The sequence below is a fragment of the Rhamphochromis longiceps genome, linkage group LG3 (genome assembly GCF_057381845.1).
Source record: "Rhamphochromis longiceps isolate RC_006_pf linkage group LG3, R_longiceps_female_GT1.1, whole genome shotgun sequence".
NCBI lineage: Eukaryota > Metazoa > Chordata > Actinopteri > Cichliformes > Cichlidae > Rhamphochromis > Rhamphochromis longiceps.
The window spans coordinates 17,957,511-17,976,485 of NC_140559.1; the positions used below are offsets into that span (position 1 = coordinate 17,957,511).

Here is an 18,975-nt window from a genome sequence, read left to right on the forward strand (position 1 = left end):
GAAATAAAAAGCATGTCTGCCAACGTCCAATTACATTTTACTGTTTACACTATAAAACTCAGGTTACTTCTTCATTTTTCCAAACAGTTCATTCAGTATAACTCCATAAGTTTACTGATCAGACTTTTTCCAAACAATCAGGTTAAAATTACAAGATAAAAAATCAATACATCCTCACAGTAACTGCACTTGTAGAGTTACTTTCTGGAGTGGATCTGTTGGTGTTTTTTCAGCTGATTTGGAGCTTTAAAAGTCTTCTCACACAGGTCACATTTATAAGGTCTCTCCTCAGTGTGTTGTTGTAACTGTGCATCTGTTGCAAACAGTTTCCCACACTGATCACAGCAGGAAACATCATTTCCAGTGTGAATCCGTAGGTGAATATTTCGGTACCGTTTGTCACTGAAACTTTTTCCACAAAAGTCGCAGCTCTACGCCTTAATTCCAGAGTGGGTAACTAGATGCCTGTGTAAGTCGCTATTTAGAGCAAAAGCCTTACCACACAACTCACAGTTGTGTGCTTTAAGTCCACTGTGGATGAGTTGGTGTTTTTTTAAGGTTCCAGCCTGGGTAAAAGACTTTCCACACAAGTCACAGCTGTAAGGTTTAAATCCACTGTGGATGAGTTGGTGTTTTTTCAAGTGTCCAGCCTGGGTAAAAGCCTTACCACACAACTCACAGTTGTGTGCTTTAAGTCCACTGTGGATGAGTTGGTGTTTTTTTAAGGTTCCAGCCTGGGTAAAAGACTTTCCACACAAGTCACAGCTGTAAGGTTTAACTCCACTGTGGATGAATTGGTGTTTTTTCAAGTGTCCAGCCTGGGTAAAAGACTTTCCACACAAGTCACAGCTGTAAGGTTTAAATCCACTGTGGATGAGTTGGTGTTTTTTCAAGTGTCCAGCCTGGGTAAAAGACTTTCCACACAAGTCACAGCTGTAAGGTTTAAATCCACTGTGGATGAGTTGGTGTTTTTTCAAGTCTCCAGCCTGGGTAAAAGACTTTCCACACAAGTCACAGCTGTAAGGTTTAACTCCACTGTGGATGAGTTGGTGTTTTTTCAAGTGTCCAGCCAGGGTAAAAGACTTTCCACACAAGTCACAGCTGTAAGGTTTAACTCCACTGTGGATGAGTTGGTGTTTTTTCAAGTGTCCAGCCTGGGTAAAAGACTTTCCACACAAGTCACAGCTGTAAGGTTTAACTCCACTGTGGATGAGTTGGTGTTTTTTCAAGTCTCCAGACTGGGTAAAAGACTTTCCACACTCATCACAGCTGTAAGGTTTAAATCCACTGTGGATGAGTTGGTGTTTTTTTAAGGTTCCAGCCTGGGTAAAAGACTTTCCACACAAGTTACAGCTGTAAGGTTGAACTCCACTGTGGATGAGTTGGTGTTTTTTCAAGTGTCCAGCCACGGTAAAAGACTTTCCACACAAGTTACAGCTGTAAGGTTTAACTCCACTGTGGATGAGTTGGTGTTTTTTTAAGGTTCCAGACTGGGTAAAAGACTTTCCACACAAGTCACAGCTGTAAGGTTTAAATCCACTGTGGATGAGTTGGTGTTTTTTTAAGGTTCCAGCCTGGGTAAAAGACTTTCCACACAAGTTACAGCTGTAAGGTTGAACTCCACTGTGGATGAGTTGGTGTTTTTTCAAGTGTCCAGCCAGGGTAAAAGACTTTCCACACAAGTCACAGCTGTAAGGTTTAAATCCACTGTGGATGAGTTGGTGTTTTTTCAAGTCTCCAGCCTGGGTAAAAGACTTTCCACACAAGTCACAGCTGTAAGGTTTAAATCCACTGTGGATGAGTTGGTGTTTTTTCAAGTCTCCAGCCTGGGTAAAAGACTTTCCACACAAGTCACAGCTGTAAGGTTTAACTCCACTGTGGATGAGTTGGTGTTTTTTCAAGTCTCCAGCCAGGGTAAAAGACTTTCCACACAAGTCACAGCTGTAAGGTTTAACTCCACTGTGGATGAGTTGGTGTGTTTTTAGGCTTCCAGCCACGGTAAAAGACTTTCCACACAAGTCACAGCTGTAAGGTTTAACTCCACTGTGGATGACTTGGTGTGTTTTTAGGTGTCCAGCCTGGGTAAAAGACTTTCCACACAAGTCACAGCTGTAAGGTTTAAATCCACTGTGGATGAGTTGGTGTTTTTTCAAGTGTCCAGCCTGGGTAAAAGACTTTCCACACAAGTCACAGCTGTAAGGTTTAACTCCACTGTGGATGAGTTGGTGTTTTTTCAAGTGTCCAGCCAGGGTAAAAGACTTTCCACACAAGTCACAGCTGTAAGGTTTAACTCCACTGTGGATGAGTTGGTGTGTTTTTAGGCTTCCAGCCACGGTAAAAGACTTTCCACACAAGTCACAGCTGTAAGGTTTAACTCCACTGTGGATGACTTGGTGTGTTTTTAGGTGTCCAGCCTGGGTAAAAGACTTTCCACACAAGTCACAGCTGTAAGGTTTAACTCCACTGTGGATGAGTTGGTGTTTTTTCAAGCGTCCAGCCTGGGTAAAAGACTTTCCACACAAGTCACAGCTGTAAGGTTTAAATCCACTGTGGATGAGTTGGTGTTTTTTCAAGTGTCCAGCCTGGGTAAAAGACTTTCCACACAAGTCACAGCTGTAAGGTTTAAATCCACTGTGGATGAGTTGGTGTTTTTTCAAGTGTCCAGCCTGGGTAAAAGACTTTCCACACAAGTCACAGCTGTAAGGTTTAACTCCACTGTGGATGAGTTGGTGTTTTTTTAAGGTTCCAGCCTGGGTAAAAGACTTTCCACACAAGTCACAGCTGTAAGGTTTAACTCCACTGTGGATGAGTTGGTGTGTTTTTAGGCTTCCAGCCAGGGTAAAAGACTTTCCACACAAGTCACAGCTGTAAGGTTTAATTCCACTGTGGATGACTTGGTGTGTTTTTAGGTGTCCAGCCTGGGTAAAAGACTTTCCACACTCATCACAGCTGTAGGTTTTCTTTCCTTTTCTTCTGTGAGGTTTGTCGGCCTCCTGAGAGCGCTGACTTCTCGCTCCATGTTGGTCCTGCAGTGACAGAGATACAAACAGAGGCAGTGAGTGAAATGCAGTCGTGGAACAAACTGAAACTCCCTTCATTGGTTGAATCAAACATGTCAACAAACACATTGTTGGTGTGTTTCCACCACCTTCTGGTGGCAGTATCACATTACAATGATGTGCTACAATGAGAGTTGTAATGAAAATGACATTATTGAAGAAATATTGATCAGCAGAGAAAATCTTTTACGCATAAGAAATTTCAAGTTCAACTGATGATATTGTTGTTTCAATGTGTGCTTATAAAATATGATCTTTGTATTTTCTTGTAACTTCTGTTACAAGAAATTAGAACTCTGAACAATATTTAAACTCCATTCAGAGTTACATACCATAAAATAATACTTTATGATTAACATAACAGTTTGATTGCTCTAATTACCTGTATTTACCTTGTGACATATTACAGGGCAAATTACATTCTGGGTACAGTTACATCACAAAACATCAACTGTGAACACCTTATGTTACCGTGGCGTTTAAGTCCATGGGAATTATGAGTATCTACTCCCAAATTCCCATCCGGGCTACATTATTATCGGTTCATGGTATCGCTTAACTTTTACGAGTATGAGTACACACACATTTTACAGTATCGGCCCCGATACCCGATACCAGTATCGGTATCGGTGCATCCCTAATTGTAACTGTGATATTTTTCTCACCTTTTGTGTTGAAGTCATTGATTGTTTCCTCTGTAGTGGCTGAGCTGAGTCCAAATGGATGAAATTGTTCCTCCGTTGCACCACCAGACTCTTCTCCTCCTGTTAATCACCTGGGGGACACACACACAGCAGGATTTGTAAAAAGAGTTTTGATAAACACAATGCTGGACAGCAATGCTGTCATGTACACAAATACAGTGGGGCAAAAAAGTATTTAGTCTTTCCTTTATCCTGGTGCATGCTTGATACGGCACATGTGCATTCAGTGCTGCCATGTCAATCATGTTATAAAACACGGCAACTGGCCAGCGCCATTCTTTCCCAACCTGGAAGCAACACGAGGCAGCTCGTGTATCGATGTTACCAAACAAAGGCGCCGATCCGCCATTTTGGGGGTCTAGCGCAAGTGAAAAGGGAGCGAAGGCACAGACAACAGCCATGGTTCGTATTTGCTGTGTGGTCGGCTGCAATGTTCGATCGCACGACCAGCAAGAAAATAAGCTTGAAAATGGTTTATCTTTTCATTCTTTCCCAACCTGGAAGCAACACGAGGCAGCTCGTGTATCGATGTTACCAAACAAAGGCGTCTAGCCTGGAGAGCAGCTGTGAGACGAGCTGACATGCAGTTCTATTCCATCTCCAAATATCTGTTGGTGCTCCAGACATTTTCATTCCGGTAAGTTCTAAATATGTTCATATCAATCTTTATAGCCTATTAGTTTTATTTTCTATGCGCTCTGAGCTCATAGCAAATGACAACAAACATTCTACTGAGTGATTTTGCAGAACTACCTTCTATTTATAGAGTTGCTAATTATTTGGCATTATTGCAGCAAACCAGCCTATTAAATGGATGAATCACATCGTGACTGGGTTCCAGTGCTACACAAGGGACCTGCTTCAAACATACCACCATGCCAATCAGATTACTTCTTCCTTGTGAGGGTGAAGAGGTGACCCTTCTGGATAAGATGGTGAAGGTTTGCTGCGTTTTGGTGAACAGTGTGATAATAAAACCAGGGAAAAATGAAACCTGCTCCTGTTAAATACTCTTAAGTCTTGTGCTGTTAAAATTGCTGTATTTTTTCAAAAGATACAGTAAATAAAGTAATGTTAGTAGTGAGTGATATCATGTAAACACTCGTGATTTTGTGTAAACATTTTGTCATTTGTAAACTATAAAATCATTTTTCTTCTTTGGCTCTCAGCGAAGGCGGTCGCACTTTTCTCCTCTCCTCCTCACCCTTATCTTCCCTGCTTAGCCTCTATGTCCTTGTCTGTTTCGTGTGCATTACTTTCCCTGGAATAGACTCACACGGTCATTCTCTAAAACCTAAAAGAGAATTATGGATTTGATTAACTGGTCTCTGAATGCTATTGACACCCTTTTCTCAACGAGAAGTCTGGGCTCGGGAGAGCCCGAGTGCCCTGGAGGGACTTTCCCTGCCGGATACACGATGGACGGGTGGCAGAACTGGAGAGTCATGTGTCTGGCGGGACTGTCGATCGAGGACGCTGAAGATATCTATCTATTCGGAACCATGATAGCAGGGTTCGTGCTGATCGGAGTTGGCTTGGCCCTGGTTTATCGGAGAAATAAGAGAGCGGAACCGGCTGTTCAAACCCCCCCCCCAAGGCTGCCCGCTGGAAATGAAGAGATGAGACGAGGCGCGACCTCTCACAACGAACGTAATATGGTCAACACCTTGGAGATGCTTACAGCTGCTGTGAAGGCTCAAAGCAACAACATTGAGCGTATGGGGGAATACATCAGAGAGAGGCCTGCTCAAAATGAGACCCTTGAGCGACAGCTGGACGACATCACGGAACGGATCGCTGCAGCTTTGAGGTCTCAGAATCAAAAGAATGGCAACACCATGGAACAGAAGTTTGATACCAAAAAAAAAAAAAAAAGAAGTTTGATACCATCATGGGGAGGATCGTGGCTCTCCAACGGGAGATCGAGAGGCCAGTGTCGGAGTGTTAGGGCAGCCAAAAATTCTCCTGGGCTGCTCGCATGGAAATTTACAAAATCAACATTGAGATTGCGGACCCCCATAACGGCGCCAGCTGCAGGCCCAAGGCTGGAGCCGAACAATCACTCCCTGATAACGACTGTGTTACGGCTATTCTTCCCGTCCCATGCAAGGACACCTGGATTGGCTGGAGGACTGTTTACTTAGCCTGATAGGCCGAAGGACACTGTCTCAGCTAAACTATGGACACGCACACACACACACTTACACTGATAAGCTGTTCTCAAACTGTTCTCCCACTAGGAGCTCAGTCTGAGTGGAGTTTTTTTTTCTCCTCCTCTTACCTCATATAGTGTATTTTCGTTGTTTTTTCCTATCAGCCTACCTTCTGACATGTCTGCCCAATGTGATGCTTGTGTAAAGTTGGTCAGAAGGTTCCTTTGTGAGTGCGCATGCGCCATTGGCGTGCTGCCTGCTGTAACCCCTAATTTCCCTCAGGATGAATAAAGTATTCTGATTCTGATAAATGCCATGGATTCTACACTGTAACTGATGTGATGTTCTATAAGGTGGTTTCAATAAAATTAAAAAAAGAGGCAAAAATTAGTTTGTTTCTTTATTCAACTTTTGAACAGTGGGACTCAGTCAGTATATATTCAGTAAATGCAAATTATTTACATGGCAGTGCACTACAGGCATAAATCTAGACCCCTAGATAAAACATTATGGGTCATTCCCACAACCCACAGCTTTACTGTGTACCAGCACAGTATCCAATAGCGGTGACAACTCCTCCAAAGTAGCAGGTGGGATTTTTCTTTTTTGAGGACGGCTCCTTTTACCTTTCAATACAGATGTTCTGTTTATGTTTTGAACAAGAGCCTTTTTTTGGGCAGCTGAAGATGCAGGTTCATCTGTAACAGTCCTTATGCCACAGATCAACATTGTTGCTTCTACATTAAACAAAAGAGCAGCGACATGGGTGCAGGTCTCTGCGACTCCGGCCATACAGCTGCAGTGGGCGACTTCAACCTTCCCTGTGATGCTCACAGTGACCCATGGCTGCGATGCTGGTTCATTCAGTCTTTGAGAGTGCAGGACCTGAAACACACACAGACAAAGTTCATTTAAAGACAAGAACTATGAGCCAAGGCCGTCACAAATGTGTTTTATCTACTTTATCATAAATGTAACAAAGTGTTTAGAAAGTTAGCACATACATGTAATTTTTCATTTCTTTATGTGTCCATCTATAGAACGCTGCATGTTATAGTGTAAATCTGCCTGTTCTCTGTCAGAAACCTGCCTGCAGAAAATGAACCTAAAGTATGTAATGCAAGGATGTCATCACTTTAGAGATGGAGAAAGCATAAAGTGACAATTATGAATCACTTAATATGATAAGGAGATTCTGCAGGTCATTGATCAATGTATAAAACTAAAATAAAATGTATTTTTAGTGACACAGGATACAAACATGGAAGCAAGATGTATAATTAGGATTATTTATAATAAATATGAATAGTGCAATTTCTTTAACCATAAAGAATAACAATCCTTCAGGACAATGTCACATCAATGCACTGAACTCACTATGTTATCCATCTAACAGCCTCCACATGTTCTCACTGTAATTTCCCCTCATGAATGAATTTATGCTGCACTAATGTGAATGTTTGCAGGGAAATCAAACGCGTTTCACTCGCAGTACTCGAGCTGACTTACCTGTGTTTGAATGACGACTTGTACGCGCTGATTCCACAGACAAGGTCCGAAAATATGTCAGGCTACGTCAGTAGCGGTTGGTCTTCAGGGTTTCTACTCCACGGCCGTATTTCATACGGGTCCACATTTCCAATGCACGCTATTTTCTGCACGTACCGCCGCTTCGCCTCTGGACGCAATCGGTCTCTATACAGTTCATTCTCTTTTGAGCTGCTTTTAACCATCTTTCTTGTAGTCGTCGTTCCAACACAGTGTGTTTGTTTTGATTCGTAGACCCCGAAAACGACGCTGCGCTCCCACAATGCTTTGTGGCGTGACGTCAACTCCAAAGCCCTATGAAGTCCTATTCTACAGGCTGATTGCCCTTGTCACTACCCGATCCGTACCGGAAACCCGATCGGTACCCCGCATGCGCAAATCTTACGTCACTTCCTCTCTTTGCCAACATTGCGACATTCAATATGTTTGAATGATATGGTTAGCGCCCAGTTAGCTCCTAGCATTTCTCAGCAGCTCTGCCTCCTTTTCGACTACCAGGACATTTAAACAATGAATAATCCGTATCCGCAACAAATTTTTGCTTTTCTCCTCAACAGAAAGCGTTCCCCGATTGAACAACAGCGCCGTAAAATAAGAAGAATGGTGCCTAATGACAGAGTTAATAATACAGACTTTATAATATGTCACGTGAAGATTCAGCAGCCAGATGAAGTGTTTACTGGCAATTGACAGTGATAGCGGACATTATCATCACTTTTCCAACAATCCTCTCCACACCGACAAGCATAAACACACTCGATTATCACTAAATCAAATTTAACACACGTTTGTAATGACGCTAATTCAGTTTACAATAGGGTTCATTCGCTCAGTCAGCAGGTGGCGGTGTCCTCGTACACTGGGGAGTACACTGCCATTAAACGAACAGAAGAAGAAGAAAACCCCTGCACATGCGCGGTATGGATCGGGTAGACCCGATTTGTACGGTCTGACTTTGCACATGCGCAGTAAGGATCGGGAGTCCCGATCTGTCACTATCTTTTAATTTTTTTATTTTTGTCTACATTATATTAAATGTTTCATTATCGGAAACATGTTAAGAGATACTTGTTATTTTTAACATCTTAACAGATACTCTGACCTGTAACTATCGTAAAATGCTTCGACCGGAAGTAGACACCTTTCGCACATGCGGGGTACCGATCGGGTTTCCGGTACGGATCGGGTAGTGACAAGAGCACCTGGCTGCAGCCACTGTGGAGCTCCACAGTAACCGGATACACGTGACCTCCACACTAACCGGAAACACGTGACCTCCACACTAGCCGTAAACACGCATGGATACCGTGGAAGTCATGCAAGTTGATCGCAAAGGTTGGTTAAGTCTTTCTTTTACTTTTTTTGCGTTACAAAAACATTCCTCCTTATTTTAATGTTTTTTCATCGTGCTCCATGGCAGAGAAACACACAGATATGCTTTTTCCTGGGCCTGGTTTAAGTAAGAGAGCTGGATTAACGGCTTCTGTGGGCGAGAAGAAGCAAAAAACACATTTTGCATTAGAGTATGATTTATTGTTGGCGTCAGAGATGCAAAATAACGAATACTTCAATACTGTACTTAAGTAGAATTTTCTGGTATCTTTACTTTACTGCTGTACTTTTTTGTGCCTACTGTATACTTCTTTATACTTCTACTTCTCACATTTTAGCACGCGTATCTGTACTTTGTAATGCGTACATTTGTAAATCAGCCCCCCGCACGCGTGCTTTGGACGCAAGATTACTTCAATATTTTGTACATAAATTATATTTTAGACCCTGTACTTCTTACTTCGACTTGACTAAAAAGTCGAGTCAGTGCTTTTTAAACAGAGGTATCTAAACTGTTAGCGTCAACACTGTAAATTTCATCACAAACAGATTTATATATTTATCAATACTTCTATTCGTCATTCTTTTCTGTACAGCTTTTTTATTGCCCAGATTTTAGTTAGCCCCTGTTCAATTGACTGTTATATGTCAATAGAAACATGTCTCACAAATTAAAGTGTCTTGTAAAATATTTGTGGGTTTTTTTCAAGAATTTTCTTCCCAAATCTATTACATGCCAACTGTAAATTGTTATTTCTGCTAAAACCTTAACTTAAATGTATATATGGTGTTTATCTGTTTCTCTCTCTGTTTTAGATGCACATATCAATCCGGAATTCGGGCTTAAAGCCAGAATTGCAGGAATGCAACACGTGTTGCAGAGGACTCTTTCACTGCCCTCTGTGCCCCACTTTCAGCCCTACTGTCAGGGCAAAGATTGAGGAGCATCTAAGTGTGCATATAAAAAAATGCTTTGCCTTTCAAAGGTATGTTTGTATTAAATATACTTTATAGTTATAAATATGCACTTTTTTTAAGCACTTCTGCAGTATCTTTGTTGACATAAAAGTTGCTGTTGATATTGTACAGTTCAGTGCATTCATCTGCAACAAAAATAGTGTTTTTATAAAATATATTTTTATTTACTTTTCACCACTTTTCTTGACATAACTTTTGTGATCCATACCATTTTGCTTTCATTATTGAGGTTGGCTTGGATGTTTTTGTTAACATGTACAATCTGATTGTTAGACAAATTGATTGCATTCTATACAACTACATTTAAATTACATCTGTTTGTTTGTTTGTTTGTTTTTTCTCTTACAGATAAAATGATATGCCGGTGCAGGCTGGCTTGCAGGACAACAGGACACTTTCACCGCCCTGTCTGTAAGATTACAATCATACGGCGTGGGGATATGGCAAGGCATATATTGTCTTGTCAGCATTCTTCAATGCCAAGTCAGCCACCATTATCAGGACTGCTCCCCGCTGAACTCTCCGAGGAGACCCATATTCCTCCGGCAGTACTCTTCGAGGAGCCCCATCTCCCCCCCAAGGTTTTGTCTTCGGTATCTGAACCATTTTCTGAGTCTTTGTTAGAACATTCATATGCTCTACCCTCTGTGTTCAATAAAACTGCAGCTGATGGAAAGTCCATGAAAATGACATGCCCTCACTGTGGCCTTACTCTTCGTAGCTCTGGCAAGCTATTTGCACACTGGAGAGAGGAAGCCAAAGCTGTGCTTGAAGGACAACACGTGCCAATTTTCAGACTGAAAAAGCGCAAGTTCCAGGAAGTCAGTCAGGTCAGTATTCACTTTAAACAGTAGTGTAATTACATGGTTAGTGACATTTGAATAACTGTTGTAGCGACTTCCACAGTCGCTACAGGCCGGGGCTGGAGCCTGCCTATTTGCCTGACGCGCTGTCAACTTTACGCAATAATGCGAGAGATGGAATTGTTTGCTTGTTTATTAAAGTGCTTTGAGAGTTTACAGAGTAATATCATCAGCTCCTGATTCAGACTCTTACAACGTCACAGGCTCTAATAAACGAAGCGAAACATGTAGTGCAGCGGTCAACAAAAACTACGGCTACCGAGCCCTCCTCTCTGTCAAAATCAAAACCCATGAATGACAGACTGACAACGCCCATTTATGTCACCGCTAGCACCCACGTGACTCCCATAACAACCAAACAAATAAAAACCCAGTGATCATCAAAATTCAATACATTCAATTATGGCTCCTACAACTGTTAAAAAACTGTTCTGCAACAGAGAAATAACTGTTTTCATCCCCATTTGCCTGACACAGGAGCCAGCAGTTGTTGAAGATCTGTGTCCTGCTGTGCAGTGGGTTGTCCAAAATAAGGCACTTTTCCGTGGACATGTAACAATGCCAAAATATCTGTCCTTAAATCAAGGGGACCAGCAGAGGGTCTTAAGAGACATGTCAGAGGAAGAAGACACTGGAGCAAGGGACTTGTTCCTCGTTGTTTTTCAGTTTGCAGAGGACATGGAGCTCTTTTTGAAAGCATGTGCTGATGAGCAGGGGCTAAGGGTCAGTGCTATGACATGTAATGGACAAATGAAGGCACTGGCTGTGTTTGTTTGTTTGTTTAATATGTTGTTGTTTTTTTGTTTTGTTTTTTACGTAGTACAAAATTCAAATTAAACTTATTTCAAAATGTTGTTCACTTTATTCTGTGTCCATACTTATAATAAAGGATTACAGTGTAACAGCATTAAATGTAACAGCATTTTTTTTTGAAGTTGTAATTTCAAAATAAAAAGCTTATTGTTGATATTAACAGTAAAGAATTGTAATCAATAATATTTTTATACATTTTAAACATTAACACTGGGCTCTATCCTGGCCAATTGTGGACACTTCACTTATTCTTTTTTTTGACTACTGGGCCCTATTTCAGGAAGCCGGTTTAGAAAACTCAGAGTGAAAAACGATACGCAGGGTTGAGTAACCCCGAACTGTCCAACTCGGAATATTCGGTTTCAGAAAGGCTGATAACAAGTAGTTCAATCAATGCGGAGTTGCTTTAACCCCAAGTGAAGCGCGCAGACGAGGATACATAAAGCCCTGATAAGCGGAGCACAGATTAAGCGAGTCACCATGGAGACGGAGGGAAAGAAGGCGCGGTCAATGTATTTCACAGCGCTTGAGGCCGAAATTCTGATGGCAGCATATGCCGATAACATGCAAATTCCGCGGAAAAAGTAACACAGCCACAGCTGCAAAAGAAAGGGAGCATGCATGGCAAAACATAGCCGACAGAGTCAATGCGTGAGTGTTAATATAAACATTGATCTAGGGATTTCCACCCATTTAACACGTTATTTTATCATATGTTATTTTATTTGTTGTTTTATACATTTTATTTGGTGACGTGATGTGAGCGCAGGTGCAACCCAACAGGCCCCAAACGTGCCTGGCAGCAAGTAAAAATGAAATATAAAAATATAGTCCAAACAGGTAAGGTGTAATTGTATTATGAGCCATAGTGCTTGGTCTGTTTGTCCGATGTAAATCAATTGCAGTTAGAGGCTACATTAATTTTCTTTCTGTAAGCACTTATTGAAATTATCTGAGCACATTACAAGTACACATTTGCTTACTCTGTATGCTCAAATGTGGCCCGTTATAGCCAACAGAAAAAAAGCGGAGGCCCGAAAAACAGGTGGGGGTCCTCCACCACCACCACTCACAGAGGCTGAGCAGTTGGCCCTCAGCCAAAACAGTGGGCGCCCTGTGGCCGAAGGCATCTCTGCGGGGACATCCTCTGAGTCAATAACCCCGCAAGACACAAGTGCCTACATAAGAGGTAAATTCAAAATAATACATGATGTGCATACATCCTTTCTTCACAGTCACCTTTGCAGTGCTGCTCATTCATTTGATAAACTCTTTACCATAATGAATTATTTTGTAGTGAAGTTATTTTCCTACTGATTTTGCCTTCCCTCAGTCTTGGTTGTCTTTGAGAGCATAATGACAATGAAGTGTAAGGTGATTGGTATGTTTGTTAATTGCCATTTGGTCCCTTGTAAGTTATAAGTGACCTGTATAAACCTCATATTCTATCAGTTGATGGTGGTGGTGTACTGCATCTGGTGCAGCCTCCTGTTGAGCCAGACCAACATGCAGTTGTGAGTAATACTCCACAGATTATATGAGTTTACAGTAGAACAGCAATGTTGTTAATTTCCTTACTACAGGAAAATAATGAAGAAACATTGACAGCTGTTACAGAGGAGGAAGCAACAGAGACACTTTATGAGGTTTACATCTTTTAATACTTTGTGTACAGGAAACACAGGCGACCAATAAAGCCAGTTGAACAAAAAATCTGTTTTTCCGTCTTTCAACATGTTGAGGTGATGGGTCAAAGGAAATGATTGTGACATATGGTGTCTCTGACTGCGCTTCCATCTTGTATGTCCGTGGGAGGGTCAGGATGTTCATGGTTTGGATCACTGCTGATGTTTGGTTCAGAAGGACAGTGTTCTCCTCTAATTGTGGCAATGTTGTGAAGAATCACACATGCAACAATAATGTCACATGCCCTTTCTGGGGTGACCCTGAGTCTTTGCAGGCACTGGAACCGGGCCTTAAGCATTCCGATAGTCATTTCAATTCTGGCTCTTGTCCTGCAATTAGCCAGATTATATCGCTGCTGTGGGCCCGGTTCAGGGTCAGGGTAAGGGGTAAGCTAATAGGGTAAACATGGATACCCCCTATCACCAAGCAAGTAGCCAGTGAACTCTCCTAAGACAGAAGGATACACTTCAGTTCAAATGTCCCTGAAGCAATTGGTCTTTATATATTTTAAAGTATTCTCAACTCACCATGTCCAAATTTTGTGCTCAGTGTACATTCACGGAATATTTGTGAGTCATGAACAGAGCCTGGCCACTTGGCTTCCACATTTGTGATAATGTTGGCAGCATCACATATGATCTTCACAGTGCAGAGAACACAAATTAGCATCCATCACCATGATGAAATAATTTGTTAGTTTGAAATGCTACAGGGAACTATGTACCTGTACATTAATGCTGTGGAAAGACTTCCTGTTCACATAGTCTCCTTCATTTACTAAAGGAGCAATGATTGGAATGTGAGTGCCATCTGTACAGCCAATCACGCCTGGGAACCGTGAAAATAAATGTATAATTTAACTAGTAGTTCAAATATCACCACATCATAAATTAAGTTTTGGTCATCCTGATACCTGCAATTTTGTGGAATCCCTCTTTGATGAATCTTGTGGGTCTGTGACCGGGGAACACCACAGATGAGTGCAGGAGACGTTTCAGTGCAACTGTAACATTCCTGACTGCCCGACAGATGGTAGCCTTGGAAACGTGCTCAGCGTCACCAATATTATACAGAAAGCTCCCGTTTGCAAAAAACCGAAGTGCAATACAAATAATATGTACAGAACTGAGAGAATGTCCGCGATGTGTCACATGCGTAATATATGGCCTGAGGATGTTATTCAAATAACTTATAGATTGTGCTGAGAAACGGTAACGTTCGCACAGAAAATCATCAGGAAATGATAAAATGTCCAAACGCGCTCTAATCACTCTCTCCCGGCGGAGAGCTCTGCGGAGGATTTGGGCTTCACGATCTACTGGCTCTTCAAGGAAGGGACACGCCATGTCTGACACTTCCTACTGTCAGGTTTCCGACAAAGGGGCGGAGACAGTCAGGGTTAGTTGAAGTAAACCTGCTAGGGGGCAGGTTAGCTTCACGGCGTGTGTCGTCATAGTGACTCACTCAGGCTTCAGCTGAACTCGCTTTGTGAAACCGAAAACCCAGAGTTTTCGTTAACTCAGGGTATACTTACTCAGTTTTTCCACTAAACCAGCTTCCTGAAACAGGGCCCTGCACTGCAGTGGACCAAAACAATGACACGGGTTTGATCTTAAGGATCTAATAGTTGTGTGTGTTGTGCATGACATTGCCACACAAATATGTATTTGCAAGATAGAGTAGAATAAATTATGACACATGAAATATTACATAGGCTGCAGTGAATTTCTGTTGATGCAGCCTATTGAGCTTTAAGTTTCCCAGTCAAACTTAGCTTTGACGCACCTGCTAACAACACTTTTACTCTTTTACATTTCATAACAAGACACCATAGCCAAAATATTAACAAAATATATATTATTAAAAAATTCAAAGCTGCAGCACATACAGCAACAAACATCGTTAGTAAATGTGTCCTGGAGTTTATGCAGGTGCAGAAAGTGCTGCTGCTGTAAGTAAGCCTAACAGCTTACAGATCACTTATTTTTCTGGAAAGATGGTAGGAAAGGCATCACTGCTCATTTCTACAGTCTCCCAGATCTTGGAATACAATCCCTTTGTACCATGAAACCACTTCGCAGTACTATGAGTCCACTAAAACCTATAAATAGAGTGATCCTGGAAGAAATGGGGCACACACTAGTGACCTCAACAATTGCAAGACAGCCTTTTCCCCGATGCTCAGATGGGGAATAAAAGGAAGTTTCATGAAAACATTAGGACTTTATCACCGTTTTATCTGAAAAGTTAATGGTAATATATAACCTAATTGGCTATAAAGAGTAAATTTTGATTTTGATGAAAAGGACTGGTGCTATTTTAAAGAGTCACGTCGGTAAAAGTAGATAAATGTTTTAAGAAACATTTTATAGCATTTTGTGAACATACACAAAAAGTGGCCATTTTTGGCAACAAACAAGCTGAGAGAGTTTTATATTTTTGGCTCTCCTTGAACAAAAATAATAGTGCATAATAATCAATGTTGATGTTAATCAATTAGATGTCCCAGACTCTACTATTAATAATACAGCAGTCCCTCGTTTATCGCTGGTGTTACGTTCTAAAAATAACCCGCGGTAGGTGAAATCCATGAAGTAGCCAACTTTATTTTTTACAATTATTACAGATGTTAAGACTGTAAAACCCCTCACTACATGCTTTATACACTTTTCTCAGACAGGCATGAACATTTTCACACTTTTCTCTTTTGTTTAAACACTCTTAGAGTTCAAACCTTCGTAGAAACATAAGTCCAGTATTATGGAATGAAACCTAAAGGTGCATTTGAGGGTGCAAAACGTTTCGTCGGCATTGTTGTGTTTGTTTGGGAGAAAACTTCCAAACATACAGTACAGCACTTCAGAGTTACACTGCTAGCGATCGAAGATTTATGTAAATTCGACAAGCTAAACGCATTCTGTACTGTACAGCAGGAGTCCCCAACCTTTTTGCGCCACAGACCACTTTAATGTCAGACAATATTTTCAGGGAACGACCTTTAAGGTGTCGCGGATAAATACAACAAAAGAATAAAAAAAAGAAACTGTGGTATTTTGTAAATGTAATAATAAACGTGACTTGAGCTGTGTGCCAATAACAATGACAGTGACATATTCTTAGTTAGCGTATTGTCTGTCTTGTCTTAATGTTGGTTTAAAATGGAGCACTGTAACAAAAAATAATTTCCCCCAGGGATCAATAAAGTATTCTGATTCTGATTCTGATTCTGACATCCTCCTCTCTGCTTCTTAACGCTATCTGGTCGCTATGGTAACGCGTAAATAGTTCTTTCAAAATAAGACACACAACTACAACCATACATTTCACACCGGAGGATCAACTCTCGCGGAACGGTACCAAAAGACTCACGGACCGGGACCGGTCCGTGGGCCTATTAGGGACCGCTCCTGTACAGGAGACACTGGACTAGATTGATTGACAATGGTCTACAGCAATCAGAACGCACAACGCGATGTACTGTAAAAAAATAAATAAATCAGCGAAACAGCAAGTGTCACTTTTGGCCACGAACAATTTAGGGGATGGTGAATTTTTTTGAACAAACCCAGAGTGTTAAAACCCCCCACTTAAAACCATTTTTATTTCTCAGCAGCATCAATAGGGACAAAAACGCAATTTAGTTTTCGATGTCAAAGTCGATTTAACCGAAGTTACGTGTTTCCGGTTACTGTGGAGGTCACGTGTTTCCGGTTACTGTGGAGCTCCACAGTGCCTGCAGCCAGACCCTTCTCGGTAGTGACAGCCCTCCCCCACGCTTGTACCCGTGGCTTCCTGTCCTGGGGGTTGGCTCTTCTCCTGCCCTGCACCCTTTGTTCATATTCAAAGACTATTTTTCTGTATGTATTCTTACCCCATAGCAACCGCCAGATTATAATGTTGCAGACAATCACAAACTCTACAGTCTGTCTAACTCCAGTGTATACCAAGCAATCTATTATTCTTAACAGCAACAACATAAACTGAACCCACATTAAAGTTGGCTCGGTGCTTACCTTTATATGAGCCCACAAACCGAGAGAAACTCCGTGATGAAGCTGGAAGTCTTAAGAAACAGATCAGGGAGCAGAGACCCACGTGGTTCACGCTGATCTCGGCTACGATCCAGGACACAAGGGTGTGCAGATCGATGCAGAAATTAATCCCAACGTTGGCAGTGGTATATGTTCCTGTAAGTTTACTACTTTACTCCCGTTTCATGAAAAAGCAGCTCTCTGCTCGACTCCTCTCCTGCACACACACTTTGCTCCGCCTCCTTTTCCGGCTCTGCTGTGATTTGTTGCTGTGCGGTCACGTGACTAAGCAGACCAACGTAACCATGTGGGGTGTTATTTCAAAAGTAGCGCCTATCTCCTTTTCCTAAACTCTTTTTCTTGCCCTCGTTGGAAACGTCATCGTGGGAAGGAGATTTGCTAAGGACTCAGGGAAAGAGAGGACCGGTGCTGAGAATTGGAACAGCCTTAGGCTGTATCCCAATTCAGGTTCTGCAGCCCTAAAGTACGCAGCCTTAACGGTCCACAAGGGCCGCGTACTCAAAGACCGCTAAGGCCGGAAGTGCGAGGCTTGTGAAATGCCGGTCGATCTCCGTCGCGCTGCCCAGGTTGCCTAGCAACCATGATACTAACCGCTGGAAACGTTTCATACAGCTTTGTTTGAGAGAAATGAAGGAGAACATATTTTGTTCATTTGTTCGTTTGTTTCTACTTTGTGTGATTTAATAAGTATCTGAGGCTGAGACCACATGACTGTAAAACATGATTGTTGGGCTTCATTTCTGTACTGAACAGTCATTTTAAGATTAGCTAGTAAATAACAATTATGTTGTTCATGAGACTAAAGTCAGTGTAAATATAATATGGCCAATATTATAGTTATTATATTAATCATTATTAGTTATTACAGCAGTGAACTTGAACAATTCACGTAAACAATTCACTTTTATTGTCACATCACATGTGCAGGTACACTGGTACAGCACATGTGAGTGAACTCTGTGTCAAACACTGAGCTTCAGTAAAGATTCAAGTTTCAGTTATTTATATTTCCCATCACCATAAATCTTCACTCAAAGACAAGAATCTTTTACAGTGTATAAATATGTATAGATGTATTATATGTAAGAGACAAATAATGTTCATTTAATTTGTTGGCATTACTAAATTTGGCTCAATGCTTACATATATGTGCAAAATGAAAATGTACGAGCTGTGATAACTGTTTCTGATAGAATGAAGAGTAGACTGATATATTAAATATTCCTTTATTGGATGAGGAAATCAGACCATGTCATAACTGCTTTAAGTCATACAGAATAGATATCAGAGCCTTAAACATGCTGACTTCTGCTAAATGGGTCAAACTGGGCAGAAAGTCTACAAACACATAACATCCTTATAGAATATGATGTAACATTATAGAAAACCCACAAAACGCTACGTCCAGATGAACAGATTCAACTTTTGGAGATTTACTTTGCTGGATGATTGAGAATGCATCAAGACGAAATATTGTTTGGTCTGGGTCTAAACAGAGTGCATTGAGTGCATAGCTGGATTGGCCATCGGGCATACCGGGCATTTGCTGGCCGCTGGCGATATTTTGTTTTTATGGGCCGATGGATTTTTATTTTTTTTTAGGAAGGGTATAGATAATGAAAGGTGTTGGATTGGTCAATTGGTCATGATCGACTCTTGGCTGGACCAATTACAGCCGAGGAGGCCGGATGCACCCTCCCCCTTGTTTAGCAATCACGTGATTTTCGCGCATTGCATGCCAGGAACTCGTGGCAAAACAATCCAAGTACCGCATCAAATGCAAGCGT

General features: G+C 41.5%; 1 protein-coding gene across 3 annotated transcripts; it reads right to left on the minus strand.

Annotated features, from left to right (window-relative positions):
* Positions 1 to 286: 286 nt before the first annotated feature.
* On the minus strand, positions 287 to 17,747 carry LOC146673241 (uncharacterized). Of its 3 annotated transcripts, XM_085401694.1 has the most exons (5): positions 17,150 to 17,747; positions 7,426 to 8,947; positions 6,543 to 6,801; positions 3,725 to 3,834; positions 287 to 3,026 (listed from the first exon to the last, which is right to left on the minus strand). In XM_085401694.1, exons 4-5 carry the CDS (start codon positions 3,740 to 3,742, stop codon positions 432 to 434), a joined length of 2,613 nt encoding a protein of 870 aa, XP_085257820.1. In that variant the 5' UTR covers positions 3,743 to 3,834; positions 6,543 to 6,801; positions 7,426 to 8,947; positions 17,150 to 17,747; the 3' UTR covers positions 287 to 431. The 3 variants fall into 3 exon arrangements, with proteins under 3 accessions (XP_085257820.1, XP_085257819.1, XP_085257817.1); XM_085401693.1 differs by lacking the exon at positions 7,426 to 8,947; XM_085401691.1 differs by lacking the exons at positions 6,543 to 6,801; positions 7,426 to 8,947 and having other exon boundaries at positions 17,150 to 17,731.
* Between the last annotated feature and the right edge of the window lie 1,228 nt (positions 17,748 to 18,975).